Source organism: Netta rufina (genome assembly GCF_964035555.1).
Source record: "Netta rufina genome assembly, chromosome: 2".
Taxonomy (NCBI): Eukaryota; Metazoa; Chordata; class Aves; order Anseriformes; family Anatidae; genus Netta; species Netta rufina.
The window spans coordinates 95,214,981-95,230,336 of record NC_140124.1 but is presented as its reverse complement, the minus strand read 5'-3'; the positions used below and the strand labels follow the sequence as shown (position 1 = coordinate 95,230,336).

Genomic DNA, 15,356 nt, shown 5'->3' with positions numbered 1-15,356 from the left:
AACACGAAGCTTTCTCACAATAGATTTTCTCCCCAAACTAGTCAATCAGAGCCTCAAGCCATCTCTTGTGCTGCTCTTTCTTTACAATAAGATAAACCGATGTGCCTGCTCAAACAGGTCGTGTGAATTTTGACATCTGTCTTTGTCATGCATCTGGCTCTGGCTTCATGAACCTGTTAAGGCCTGAGCAGAACTGCTGATAGCCAGTCTAATTTTTCAAACAAATATCGTGTTTTAGATTATAGCTTCTATCTTCATCTGTTGAGTAGCTCTGTGAAAGGTGTTCTGAATATTTGATTCTGCAGGTTGGATGTGAATAGAAGGACTTTGTCATCTTGCTTTTGATCACTGCATTTTATCTCAGATAATACATGTATAAAACCCCCCTTAGTGACAGCCTATGTGAAGCTGAACATGAGAGATGTTGAGGAAATTAGCAGAGCCAGCCTTGTTCCTCTATCTGGAGGGCAGATTAAGCAGCATTCAGCATTTGGGAGGGGTAAGGATGCTCAGCATGTGCCCAGCATATTTGTTGGCAACCATGCCCCAGCCTGCATCTCCACCAATAAACTTTGCAGCCCAGAGGGAGACTTTTGTTTGGATCAAATTGTAATAATTAGATTGGAGCCGCACTTTGTACTCTCAGTTATATCCCAGCCATTAGTTCTGTTTTAATTACTTATTGATTGCCCAGAATTTATTTCACAGTTGGTATAATACAGTTCCACATAAATCAGAACACGGCAATGATGACTGTCCTCTCAAGTGACCTAAAGAGAGACTATGTTGCAAAAAAAAAGAAATATTTATAGACAGGAGGAAGAAGCTGTTTTCTCATCTTTTCATCTGGAGAGTAGTAAGACATGGGGATTGAACCAAAACTCTAGATCCTAAAGGGATATGATCTTGAGCCCCTGGCAGAGGGTGACTGTATTTGCAGAGCAATATACAAGTTATACAGTTCCTGTGTAGATGCCTTGCCTTTCTTCTGTGGAAGGGTACATGCCTCTGGCAGAGAATATTAATACCGTAGCTGTTTAACGGGGAGTGGGCACTTCAGACCACCTCTGCCACTAATGAAGACAGTGTCTTTAACTGCAATGAACAGTAACGACCCATTCAGTTACTCCTAGTCTCTGGTGCAGTTTGCTTGAGTAGGGGGGAACTGCATGCTGCCTCTTTGTGAGGCTGCAGTGGGGGAGGTCGCCTTGTTCCTCCATGCACTGAAGTAGGAGCGGTAAGTGTTTTGATGGCACCTAAATGTCTCTTCTAGCAGTGAATAAAGTGACAAGAGAGATTCTGTGGGAGTCACCCCTAGTTCCTCATGAGTGGTTTCTATGAACCTCAGCAGTAGATTGTGCTTGCAGTAGCACTGAATGTTTATATTGAATCCTTGGTGATGGAAAAAAAAAAGCCACAGCTTTTAATATGTTTTATTTCCTGCTTTTTTATCTACATAGTATTTTGCTTAAAAGCCTGTAATGTGAAAGAGGTAAATGCTTAGCTCATTTATTTATGAGTATATCTAGATTCTACTTTGATCAAAAACCTACATCCACTTGGCATTTGTTTATGGTACCTGATAACTTTGTGTTTTCAAATGAAACCTTTAGAACTACCTCATGACAAGTTGAAGCCATACACGAAACCTTTGATTTGTTACCCTTGCATGTCATATATGCATGTGTCATGTGGTCACAGAACTCCTGCTTGTATTTATGCAGTAATTGCAGAGTTAGGAAGAGGAGTGCTTTTCATGTTAACAAATTTCCTGAGAATACAGCAGCCCCTCTACAAGCTTTTCCGTGACTACTGGTATGTAGTGATTTCTACATTGTGTACTGGCCCAGGAATTTTGTTCCATGCATTTAACTTTGTACTTACAAGACAAGCATTGAACAAATAACTATGGGAGTCGTAAGACCAACATAGAAAGGAAAGGAAGGGGAATCAGTAGAAATAGGAACTTCAGAAGTCACTGTGGCATTTGTCATGGAGAAGCCGTACCAAGTTTAAGCAAACTTTTCACTGAAAGTACAATAAAGCACCCATCGTTACAAAGCTAGCATACTTTCATGCATGTAATGCATGCCATACGTAACCTACCAACCAGGACTTGATTTGCTTGATTTCATCTCAGTCATTGATTTGCTACCTTTTTCAAAAAATATATAGTTATCTGCTTTTAGTTCCTCACCATCCTTGTACTGTGTTGATAGCCTGTGTGCTGGCCTTAGGTGTTTCCTTTTTGTCATTCATCAGAGAATATTTTGGAACATGTGGGACTTCATGTAGACATGAGGTAACATATAGTCCTACATACCTAATAGGAATCACTTAGAAGTCCTAGGTCATCTACACAAACTCATGTTAGGCCCCTGGAAGAATGAAGTAAAGCTTCACTATTTTTTAAACTCAGAATACTGCAATTTTGATAGTAGTGTTTTCATCATGTTGCTGTAAGTTATTTCCATTCATTGTACCTTACAAGGGGAGTATAACTGAACTCCAAAAGAGCCCAGAGCATTAGGCCATTATTTATTATAATCTGTGGTGAGAAACAGAAGCTCAGGAACCTAGTCTTGCTAGAGCACATGGGAAAGACAGTCTCCCACTAAGGGAGGGAGTATCATCTTCTTCCCAATTATTATCACCTTGTCTCAAAGATAAGATGAAACTTAAATGGGGAGGTTATGTTTAGACTAATTTTGGTTTAAAAACTGCTAAGACTAATACAATTTTTGTTTTACTTGTTGACAATAATCATTGAGTTTTGGACTGAAAGGTCTTGGACCCTTACCTTACTGATCCTTACAGTGTGTGTGTGGAAGGCTTGTAGGGATCGTCTGTGTATTCCACTTTTGGTTGAAGATTTTATTTAAAGATGATTAAGAGTACTCACTGAAGACATGAATGTAATGTAACAACGGGGAATTCATCTGAGAAATGGGAGAGACGAGTCTAGCGTGTCCTGAGGCGTAGTTACTCTTGGCTCAGCAACTCTCATCCATTATTTACTGTTCATCCAGGGTGCCTTCTGTTGTCTTTTACTAAGTGTGGTGTATTATTTCTAGACATCTCATTAACAGTTACGCATACTTCCTGGCTAGGAAAACTGCTTAGAAACACATTTTGCACATTTAGGAGAAAATGCCACCATGTTCAGCTCATGGTAGGTGTGGTAGCAACTACATGAAATAAGAAAGTTCCTGGTGCTTTCTGTACACAACATTATACCTTTGGAATGAGTCACCCTAAAAACAGATCCTCTTAGAAGAGCAGACTATTTAATTATCAATAAAAACTATAAATTCTCAGAACTGAGTAGATTTATTTGATTTATTTGCTACATATCAATTGGATAGATTTGGATGTGGTTTGGAAGTGAGACGGTATAAATTTAGAGCAATGAAGAAGGGGAATCCTAATTTCAAAGCTGTGTGTACTCTGCGAACAGTATAGTTATAATACATATTATTTTGGAGGCGCCAAAATTCCCTAACATCTTTAACTGACCCGACCTTTCATCAGTCATTTTCAGATGAGCTTTATTACATTCACGAAAGGGAATACCGCAAAGTAAAAACCCAAAATAACCAAGTTATTTACAGCTGGCCTGTGTGATTCATAATACTTTCCAGCCTGTCACATTAAGTTCATAGGACATTTGTTCTCTTCATATGGTAACCAGGGCTCTGATCTTCTCACAAGTTAAATGTTAGGAGTGCATGGTGTTACACTACTCATTTAGTTTATCAAATATTGTTTTCCAAATGCATTTATCACCATTCTCCAGAAATATACTATTATTTTTCTCATGTATTACCAATTTCATTTCTGACAATTATTTATTTTTTTATTATTTTTATATTTGTCAGAATATTGTAGCTGCAGAAATGCATCCCAACACCCACAGATGTCATTCGGTGTGCTGTAGTGCTGAAATTCAAGCACTGTATGCTTACTGCCAGAGCTGACGCCCACTCACTAGGAATATTTATGCAACTATATGGCCAAGGCCAGAGCTGTGAACATACCTCATCCTCAAGATCTCTTTGGCTTAATGTTCTCAGCAGCTGCTCTGAGTCATAACAGGCAGCTATCCTGAGAGGTTTCACCATACTTTGGGGCAGAGACTGGTTTTATCTCCGTACTTGAAATGCTCCTGCCTGCCTGCAAGAATAAGGGAACAAAATGTGGCTCTCTCATAACTCGCGTTGCAGGAGAAAGTTGGCTGCATCAGCCTGAAAAGAAGAACCGCAGGTTCTTTCCCAGTTCAGATAGTAATGATCTTCAGGAGTAGCAGGGGGACTCTGTTTACTTGTTTTCTGCCCTCACTAAGACTGCTTTGAAATTGAAGCCAACACGCGTTGCATGAATTGCTTTCTACTTTTTATACCTCCAGAGGGCAAATCAAGTGTATAACCTTATATTACATTTTTTTGTAGGCCAAGGAGAGGTGACACAGAGTGGCTTCTTCCTTAAATGCTGGTGCTTTTAGTTTTATGTCAGAGAACGTTTATACCCAAATAGGCTGTTTATTGTGTTATGAAAGATTTTTATATATCCCAGAACACAAATCTGAACGTGACTATGAAGCTATTACAGAGATTTCAGGATAGGCCTGATGTGTTTGCTTTAGTCTGTATTGCTGCAGTATTTTAAAATTAATTAATTTAATTTGGTGTGCTGTAGTTTTCTCACAGCGTTTCTTGCACAGAAAGAAATGCCCATAAATGAGAGCAGGTCATTTGTGGCACTGAGGGGCATGGGTTAGTGATGGGACACAGTAGGTCAAGTTGATTGTTGGACTTGATGATTTTGAAGGTCTTTTCCAACCTAAATGGCTCTATGATTTTGATTATCTGCTAGAAGAAAATGAAGCCTATTTGACATTGATATGTAGTTAGAGAGTGCCAGATTTGCACAAAGTATTATACATGTGCTTACAGTAGCCACTGCATTCATCTAAATTAAAAACCGGTGTTTTGGTTTCTGGAAATTATTCTTTTTACACTCAACTGCCAATGTCAATGGAAGGAAGGGACTTGAAACACTTACTTATTATGTGCATCATTTCCATACAGGTGTTCAGATGGGTTGCTGCAGCTCTTGTTTACAGTCACCCAGACTACTTCTCTTTTCTTTACATGTTCCGTAGTAGAAGCCACCTGATTCTGTTTGGCATTTAAAAAAACCCTTGTGGCAATTACAGCAGTTCTGTGTGTATGACGATGCACTGAACATTGGTATTACATGAACATATAATCAAAATGGAAGCTATCAGATCAGTCTCTACAATTTATTTTAGCTGGAATATAGAAATTATCCAGAGGCATGGGTTGTGTGCCTGCTCTTAGTACCACTGAGTGTACAGACTGGTAAGATCTAAGAACTTCTGGCACATGGAAGGGCAAGTATCACAGAAAAAGCATAGGCTTAATAGATGCCAATATTTTAATGGAGACAACAGTACATGAGCATGCACTGCAAAAAAAAAAAAAAAATATATATATATATATATATATATATATATATATGTATCTTGTCTCTAGATTTATTCTGCATAGAATTTTCCTATTGGGAATCTAGATAATGGAATTGTACAAAGTTATCATTAATAGCAGTGAATTTCATGAATATAATCGCTGTCAGTACACGCTCAGGATGAAAGTGAGTTACATGGTATATCTCTATCCTTGATCATGTATTTGGGAGACATTAAAATATATTAAAAAGTTTTAAAGGATTAATCACATTCTGAATGCGTTGCCAATATAATGAATATAAATATTGTGTGTAAAGGAGAAGGAATTGTCTAAAACCCCCTTTATTTCTGATTAAAATACCAGAAGAAGTATATTTTATCTTGCCACATTTTGTTTGAATCAAGTCATATAAGTTTGTGCAAATTAACTGCAAACTGATAAGATTTCAGTGCAACAGGTGTGCAATTAAGGGACAACAAAAGAGGGTTTATTAGACTCAGAATGTCATTGGAAATTTTAATTGCCTTTGTGAGCTAGGGAAAAGTTCATTCTGAATATTTTACTTATCTTCCAGGAACCATAATTATGTCCGAAGAACTGCGAGATGCATTAGATAATATGTATGATGCTAGAATTCCAAAACTGTGGTTTAGGATTTCCTGGGAGTCTACTACTTTAGGATTTTGGTTCACTGAGCTTCTTGAAAGAAACCAGCAGTTCAGCAGCTGGCTGCTGGATGGCCGACCAAATCAGTTCTGGATGACAGGATTCTTTAATCCACAGGTAAGTCTGCCAGGTTGATCTAACTACTGTGTAACAGTTAAATTACACCTTCAAGCTAGCACGATCAGGACTATACTAGGTGCAATTTTTTTAGCATAGATATCAGGTAAATTAACTTCAAAATCTAGTGAAGAAATTTTTGCTAGACAAAAAATAATGTTACTGAATTAATGGAATGCATCTTATGGTTGCTTTGATTATAGAATGGGAATGGGGTGAAAACATCTTTGCACATTTCCACATTTTCCTCATTTCCACATTTTTCTCATTTTTGCCCCTGCTCCATTTGTTTTTCATTCTTTGCGTGAAAACCCCTTAAAGTACAAAACAAGGTAAGCTTGAAAACTTTGACATAGGAAAAAGACATTTGGACTTTACTCTCAACCCTTGCAAATCAGTTCCTTGAAATGGAAGGCTTGTTATTTATACCATCCCAGAACACTGCCAGACTTCGTCTGGAGAGACATATAAAAAATACAGCCCCTGCTCTGCACTGTAAAATGAAATTAAAAATTGACACAGAATGAAACACAGAAAAGGAAACACCTGAGAACAGAGTTAAAAGAGGTAAAGCATACATATCTACGTGGTGCATAGATCCCTTGTACAGATATCCACATTAGTTAAAGCTTTTTATGATTCACAGATGTTTGTGGGAACTGTGAATTGTGGAAGTGAGTCATTGTGAGAGCATCCAGCCAACAGGTTTCTGTGGAGCCTTAGCAAAGAGCTATTTTAAAGATGTATTTTAATCTCAGTACTTGTTAGCAATGCAAAAGCTAGCTGAAACAGCTGCCTAGAAGAGAGAAAGCAACCATGGCAAATATTCTCTAGCGCTATTGCTGGGAAATACTCATCTATCATCTAGCCTGTCTGTCAGCTGTCTGCCCATACAGCTTTATAGCACAGAAGTGTGCTCATAAAATCCCTGAGCAAAGGGTTCCCAAGCAAAAATATGAAAGAGACTAGAAGTAGGTGTAATAAAATGATTACGTTTCTGTACTTGATTTGTTAACGACACTAAAATATTCCTAAGGAGCTCTTGCAATGGTCAGGCTGGATGGAACCCTGGTAGATTCTGGGTTTTGTTGGTGTTTGATTTTGCACTAGAAATGAGGAAGAGCTGACACAGATTTTGTACTGGTCATTTTAACTGGTTATTTTATTTTATTTTTTTCTCTTTGGGGTTGTGTCAGTTCTGAAATTTTGCCAGCCTAAATTAGGCATCCTGCATTTATTATTATTATTTTTTGGATCCGTGCATCTGCATTCCTCAAAAAAGCTGCCAAATAATCAGAGTAAAATGGCCCCAAACAAGTCATGATTTAATAGACCATAGTAAGTCAGAGAGCCTCTAGAAATACCAAAATTAAACACTCCATGACACATAGTTCTAAAAGTTCCTAAACATATAATGAGCAGAGAAAAAAAAAATCCAGAAGCAGATGTGCTTACCTGATTTAAACATCAATTTGTGCTGACAAGCACAAATTTAATAATCAGTTGGTTATTTTTATAGTCTCCATTTTATGTAACCCAGGCTGTGGGAATGGCTTATTCTACAAGAAACTTGTCTGAACAAAGACTCATTTTCTATTTAGTTAAATATTATTTTTGTTAATAATTATATTGCTGTGTTTATAACCATTATTTCGTATGCTAAGAAAATTGATTTCCATCTTCTCAAGCAAGTTGAGGTGATGAAGTGTTAGTTCTGTGGGTCTAATGGCTTGTTTGTTGTAGCAGAGAAACTGTCAGAGAAACTCCTTTCATTTGTGAGAGGAAATACAGCTCCTAAATAATTTGTAATTTGCCTACTTGCATAGATCTCACTGCTTGCTTTATAGTCAATGGATAAATGCCATGGATGACAGAAGACAATAACGTAGATTTATACCACTGGGAGAGTGAAGCATTCTTGCAATAAAAAAAATATAGTACCTGACTTTGCCTTCTCTTGGAGTGGTTATATACTGGGATAAATTCAGTGATTTCACAGAAGTTAATTTTTATTTATAGTGATACAAATGAGAGCAGGCTCAGGCTTCTGCATAAAAGAAACCCGATTCCCTGCGTGTGTCTGCATTGGGCCAAGATGACTGGGGTGAGCGAAATGAAGAGTGCCACAAATTCTCTTCCCTCCTGGCAGTTAATCTGATGTTACCGGATTTTCCCCCTAAAATCATAGCATGATGCATGTCTCATTTCTACCTCCCAATTTTCATGTTGTGCTGATCCTGATTTATCTTTGTTTGCATCTCTGTATCCTGTTGCTGTCACTTGTCCTATCTGTGGGTTTTAAGCCCAGCAAGGCAGAACTGTCCTTCTGCTTGTGGAGTACTCAGCGTAAGGGACCCCCAGCCCATTTCTGAGAGCCTTAGATGCCAAAGCAATGTGAATACTGTTAAGAATATGAAGTTCAATGCCTCCATTCCTCAGAGCCCACTTAATTCCATAGTAAGCCTGCTCACTGTTTGCTCACTGTAGGAAACGAAAAATAAGTGAAAAACAAGGGGCCTCAGATGCAAGGTAAAGGAGGGAATATGATTGTGAAAACAACAGATTTAATTGATTTCCATATTTCTTGTCATAGCTTCCATGGATGCCTGATTCTAGTAGGTTCAGAGTTAGTTTGCATGGTTTATTAGAAGGCAAAGGAGCAAAGTTTTAGCAGCCTTCAGTGAGCAAGCCGGGGAGATGTTTTGGAAAAGGCAGGTGAGGAAAACAAGAAATAATTATCCCCGTTTATGAAATCTTAACCACCCCTGACTCAAAAAACATATAAGCAAACAAAACCAAAGAAACAACAACAAACAAAACAGGGCAAGGATACTAGAAATCAAAACAAGTATCATGGCAAATGGTCATTTATGAGCCTGGTAGAGGGAGGGTTTTGGGGAGAGCTATACAGCCGCACCTCAAGGCCCTTGATCCTTTCTTGCTGTCGATTGTGCCATTGCCTGCTGTGGGATACCCAGCTGGGCCTCCAGCTCCCAGCTGTAGTCCTTAACAGGGTCTAGGATTCATTCTAATGAGCAGATAAATGTTACAAAGTCCCATTGCAGACAGCATATAGGCTCTGCTATCTCTGCAAGAACAGTCTGCGGTCTAAATCTTATCCCCAAGGACAACTCACAGCTCTGAGCTTACTTTTATACCCGTATTTCCACAGAGCCTTTGAACTGATTCCCTGAATACAGTCATTGCTCTGTCCTGTGCTCTTCAGGCTCTTTTTCTCTCTCTAATTTTTCAGTTTATCTGGTGTCTGGTAGCCCACTGGGGTCTTCTGGCAGTGAACACTGTGTATTTTAAACTACTGATACTAACATGTTTCCACAAATTAAAATTCCACAAATTAACTCCAAGGATTTTGCTTTCATTTAATGGCCTTTATGATAGAAGAACTTGGCCTTTAATCCTGTCTCCCTTAGCTACCTACCAACGTTCTCAACGACTTCAAATGCAATTACAATTATCTTTGCTATCACAGAACCTCTTTGCAATACTTGTCCTGGGGTCCCTGGAATGGTATTAACGAGAAGCCACCAATGTCATTTAACTGAATCATCTGAGCTCGTGAATGTCATCTCATGTGCTCATAACTTGAAGGATATTGTGTCGCTGAGAAGTGCTTAGTGGCGGCAGCAATCACTCCAGTCCCAGCAGCCAGACACTGCCCCTGGCACTCAGTAAGCCAAGATACTACTGCTTTTCCATGTGTCTTTTCCTTTCCTTTAACTCTGACGGTAGCTCAATGGAGCAGCCTCCATTACTATGGATGAATATATGAAAAAATAAACATTTTAAACAATTCACTCATTGCTGCAATTTCTTTCCTGGTATACTTATCTCTATAATTGCCCCTCTCCCTTTTGTTTTCCCCATGTGTCTGTGTATTCTCCCACCTTCTTCCCCTGCTCTGAAATCTATCCTGAAACTTCTTCCTCCCTTGTCATCCTTCTCAATAAATCCTTCTTGCATCTTCAATTTCTGTGTTTTATTCACGTCTCATGGCTGCTCAAATGGGTTTCCACAAGGTAAAGTAAGGTGTACAGCCACAACGTGCCCACTAGAAGTACAAAGTAGTCTGTCCTCCCATCTCTTAGGACTAATGTATTTCCCACGTACCGCAATGTGTGTGCACATGGACGGTTATAATGGAAAAGCTAACTGGCATCTTCAGCCCGGCTTGCCTTGTCATAGCTTGTAACCATATCCTGAGACTGTAACTGTGCAGAACAGAGAATGAGTTTCATTCTGTGTTGCTGAAACGTTGTGAGTTTATTTTGCTGGTGTCTCCAATAGTATGCTATTTTCCTATATCACAGCTTTGCACTAAGCAGCAGCTATGTTTCGTCCTAGTGACAGAGGCATTTCAGCAGTTAATTACATGATTCCAGTTTGTACTTCCTTTGTCTACTGTAAAATGCTTTGGGATTTGTTGACTGAAAAGCATTTTTACAATGTTGGTATAAGAAAAGGTGAGTAATATAGCACATGAAATGCCAGCATTGTTTGTGGTTTAGCAATTACCTGTATTTAGAACCTCACAAACCACACTTATCTGCCAGCTGTGTAAACCTCTCTCCATCTGCCTTGTTGTAAAGTCGGTGAGTGAAGCGAAGTGTGAGTTATACTTGCAGCTTCCAATGTTAAATAAGCCACTGTGGTGGTTTCATCACACCAACACATGCATAGCAAGTATATACAAATGCCTGGTAGGTACTGCAACAGTGTGAGAAACCACTGGATTTACACTACTGAATTTAGTTTTGTATGTAGATGAGATTCAGTGGGAAGAGGTTTTATGCTGCTGGTGTCACTGTTATGTCGGGAAAAAAAAAGTTGGAAATGGGTATGTTCAAGCTTTTTCAGAGCCTCTGTGTCATATTCAATCTCCTCAGGGATTCCTAACTGCTATGAGGCAAGAGACAACTCGCATGAATTTAGCAAAAGGATGGGCACTCGACAGTGTTGTTTTACACAATGAAGTGACCAAGATGATGAAAGAAGATGTTGCTGGCCCGCCTCCTGCTGACATCGGTGGGGTTTATATATACGGCCTTTTCCTTGAAGGTGCAGGTTGGGACCGCAGAAACAGTAAACTGGTTGAGTCTGCACCAAAGGTAAGGACTGATTGAGCATCACTGACTGGGGTGTAACATGGTGTGCTTAAAGAACACCAGAAAGTATTTGGAGTGCCTGCAGCACTGGTTTCACAGCATGTTTTAAGAGGGATAAAATAATCACAGGACTGGGAAGAGGACAAGGGCGTGTATCCACCAGACCAGATGAAAAAGCTTATGTCAGAAGATGAGCTTAGGATGTGCTGTATTTGAGCAGACCAGATGCTGGGTCCCTTGGCTTCAGGAGCCCCAGAGGCAGTGCTATGTCTGAACAAACCAGTGCAACCTGTAGTCAGTCTTCTTTTGACTGAGGGATTGGACCCCAAAACAGCTTCCAAGGCCTGGGCCTGGGATTATGGCAGCTGCTGTGGAGGTCAATGTTGGGATGAGTAGAAGTCCCTCACATTTTTGAGTACGAGAAAGATTGTTAGTTCTGGGCTAATGCTCAGTTATCCATGTATGGGGTTACATTGTGCTGAGGTGACTGAGCGGATTTAAAACCTAGCCAAGGAACAGCGATTATGTGCTTTGGTCACTGCATAGGGAAAGCTGCCATTGTGTGTGTGGTAAATTTTTGCCAAACCAGTGACATCTGTCCTGGAACTGGCATTGAGGTCATTCCTCTGCAGGCAAAACACATCTGTATCTGGCTGAGGGCAAACTTTTCAAAGCCAGACTGTGCCCCTGGTAGCTTCTGGTAAGAACTGTTTCCTGGTTTGTGACAGGATACCCTTCAAACATGGAGTTTACTCAGGTGCTCTGGAGTGTTCAGCAGGCCCCTGTGCTGCTGCTGGTTTGGGACCTTTTTTGCTCCCTGCTGGAAGACCTGAAGGGATCTGGTTTGGATAAACACCCAAAAGGCACACTGGTCCTTTGAAGCTCCACTGCCAGCAAGTGCAGATGTAACAGGGAGAATTGATAAGTTCAGCTTGGCCTTTGTAGGTCCAGACCTGACATTCAGGGAACAGGAAGCAGGGAAAGAAAGGAGAACACCAGCTGAAGAGGCAAAGGATGGGTAAAAAGGCTATGATCTTGTTTTCTCCTAGAACCATGCTGCCATTTTTCCATCCTTTGCCATGGCGTGCAGCTTTACAGGTTTCTCCTGCTTTCTTTTCTTTCCAGGCTTCCTGATGCCTGCTATCTCTGAGCTGCCAGTGGCTAGAGATAGGTTTGGGTCAGTGTAGTGGTGAGCATAGAACTTGTGTTCTGTTGTGTTCTTCTGCTGAGGTGCCGGTGTTTTTGCTGGAGGCCATCACTGAGTCTCATTTCAGCATGTTTGAAGCTTGGACGTCCTATCCTGCTTCCCTAATGCTGAGCCCTGTGTCTATTTAATGTTCTCAGGTGCTGTTCACAAGTCTTCCTGTAGTTCACGTGTATGCTGTTAGCACGACAGCACTACATGACCCAAAGAAGCAACAAGGAAGTGTGTACTCCTGTCCTGTCTACAAGAAGCCTCGGAGGACAGATCTGACATATATTTTCTCTTTGTACCTGAAAACAGTGCAGAATCCTGATCACTGGACTTTGCGGGGTGTGGCACTGCTTTGCAATTCAAAATAAGGACCAACAAACAGCTGTAAAGAGGAACCACCTTCTCTGCAGTCAGTAGGACTTCCATTGTGTTTTTTTTCAGAGTGGTGTCTTTCTTCTTAGAGGGTGCAGGAATTAGAAAATGATGTATAGAGGTTGTGTTAATCATACATAAATCAGTTTACTCAGTTCACAACAAACATAACGAATAACCTGGGAATATCAGAAAGAAAATAGGTATGGGTATAAAATTTAGCAACTGATATAAAGCAGGTGAGAATATTTTAACTGGCTTTCTTATACTGGAAATACTAGGAAAAAAGTGCTTGTGACAGCGACAGCTACTCTAACATTTGTGGTGGTTCTTTTGTAGATGCTGTCTTTTCTTCCTAGTATAAGGCTTCTTCATAATATAATATGATTCTTTTAAAATTCAACTTTGTAGTTTAAAACTTATCATCTGTAGCGTTATTAAAGTTGTAATGACAAGTGAATTAAACGTGTGGTAAAACTTTATGTTTATCTGCATACATGTAAATATACGTGTCCTTTGATTTCACATTTGTAAATTTGTAGTGTCGTTTTACAAATGGATGTTACAATTTCCTTGAGTAGTCACTTGTGTATGCAAATGGTCATAAAAGATGTACAAACAAGCTAGTTTATCCTTGCACAAGTAATGGCCTTTGCATATACTAACTCATTTTTAAACCTGTATCCCATTAGAAGGAAGATGTGCACACACTCAGTTCTGGGTGAGAAAACAGCTTTCGGATTCTTCTCAGAGTAAGCGTGTCTGAACACCAGCTTGGCTCTATTCATATTCGCTCTGTTGGTTTTACTGCCTGAGTCCTGCAACCACAACTCTCTTAACTGCTTTTTATTCTGTATTTTGCCTCAATGTAGGAAAAAAAAAAAAAAAAAAAAGAAAAGTATAAAGTGTAAGACACTTCTGGGAGTAGATTCACCTGAAATGGTTGTAGTTGTTTTTGTGTATTGTCACTGTCACGGTCTACCCTACAATTGAAGGGTGATTGCTACTTCTCTTTTAATAGACAGACAGCTATTGACAGAAAACGTGTTTGGCCTTTTTTCACTAGCACAAATTCAAAGCAAAAGAAATTGCTGTTGGATGTTATGAAAGAAGGACTTGCAGTGAGTGCTTTGTTAATCGCTTTTTTTTTTTTTTTTCTTTTTCCCTCCTTGTAAGCACTTGCAATTTTATGTTCTTTTTAGCTTCCATCTAAGAAAGTAGTTCACCTTTCCCCATAACCAGTTTCACTCAGCTGTTAGCAACTGCGGGGCTCTTTCTGTGAGGCAGTTTGATATTCACACTCCCACCCACAACTACGTGGAAAGTGCCAGATTTGTTCTTGGAAAACAGAACCGACAGGGAGGGCAAGGGCCCCTTTATCCCATTGAGCCAGGAGCAGGACTTGGTTCACACAGAGTGCCGGCAAGATTATCTTACCAAGTGAAACCACCTGTTCTAAATATATACTCCAGGCTACCCTGTGGCATAGCTGTACATCAACTGATTTCACTGAGGAGTTTGCTTATGAAAAAGGTGAAGGACGGGGGCTTCGAGATCTTTGCTCTTGGGTGTTATGAAGATAAGAGAGACTTCAAACGGAAAAAGGCTGTGCTGTGGTATAGAAATTAAGGTTGTAATCCATAATGCTCTCCCTATTTCCTACCTGAATGAGGGGTTATAGAGAATACTTAACCTCTTGGTATGTATAAAATTCAAGCCAGCAACACTGATAATAACTTCAAAGGAACAGCATACAATTGAATTACTTCTTACACCTGAAGTACTCACTACTTGCTATGAAAACAAACCATCCTAGAAAAAATTGAAATTAGAAATAATCATTAAAAAATAAGTATTTGATAGAGCTTATATACGTGGTGCTACATGATAAGTTCCATGGAAACTACTTCACTTCCTTTCTTTGTCAAGTAAAATGAGAAAATTAAAAGCTGTATAAAGAAAATCTATAGGCAATTATGTCCTAGCAGTTAGCGCCCTGCAGTTACAGAAAAGCAGCGAAATAGCTGCTTTGAACTTTGATCTTTTCACTTCAGTGACTAGCGGCTGTTTGTCAGTTTAGGAAAACCTTGAATCTCACCAAACAAAAAGCAGCCACCGCCAGGGAGGAACCAGGCAAAGCCCACAGCGTTCCCCGGAAGGTAGCTCCAGTTTCGTATGGAACAGGAAGAGGAACACAGCCACCAGGTTCCAGAAAGCACTTTCTATAACTAGTTTATAAAACTAACAACAAAACAAAACAAACAAATGAAAAACACAAAACAAGCAAAACCTTCAATCTCTCTCCAAATTAAAACATTTCTTTTTCTTTTTCCACGTGCTTACATTGCAGTAGTGATGTAGAATTTACTGTTGACAGAAATACCTTTCTCTGCC

General features: G+C 39.6%; 1 protein-coding gene across 1 annotated transcript in view; it reads left to right on the top strand.

The window, feature by feature from the left end:
• LOC311206373 (dynein axonemal heavy chain 5-like) overlaps positions 1–13,377 on the top strand; it is a gene marked incomplete at its 5' end in the record, with an annotated part of 146,980 nt that extends 133,603 nt beyond the window's left edge. Inside the window, 3 exons of the mRNA XM_084281653.1 lie at positions 6,064–6,272; positions 11,177–11,398; positions 12,740–13,377. Of these exons, the coding sequence (XP_084137779.1) occupies positions 6,064–6,272; positions 11,177–11,398; positions 12,740–12,958 (650 nt within the window). The 3' untranslated portion in view covers positions 12,959–13,377. The remainder of the gene's footprint in view (positions 1–6,063; positions 6,273–11,176; positions 11,399–12,739) is intronic.
• Between the last annotated feature and the right edge of the window lie 1,979 nt (positions 13,378–15,356).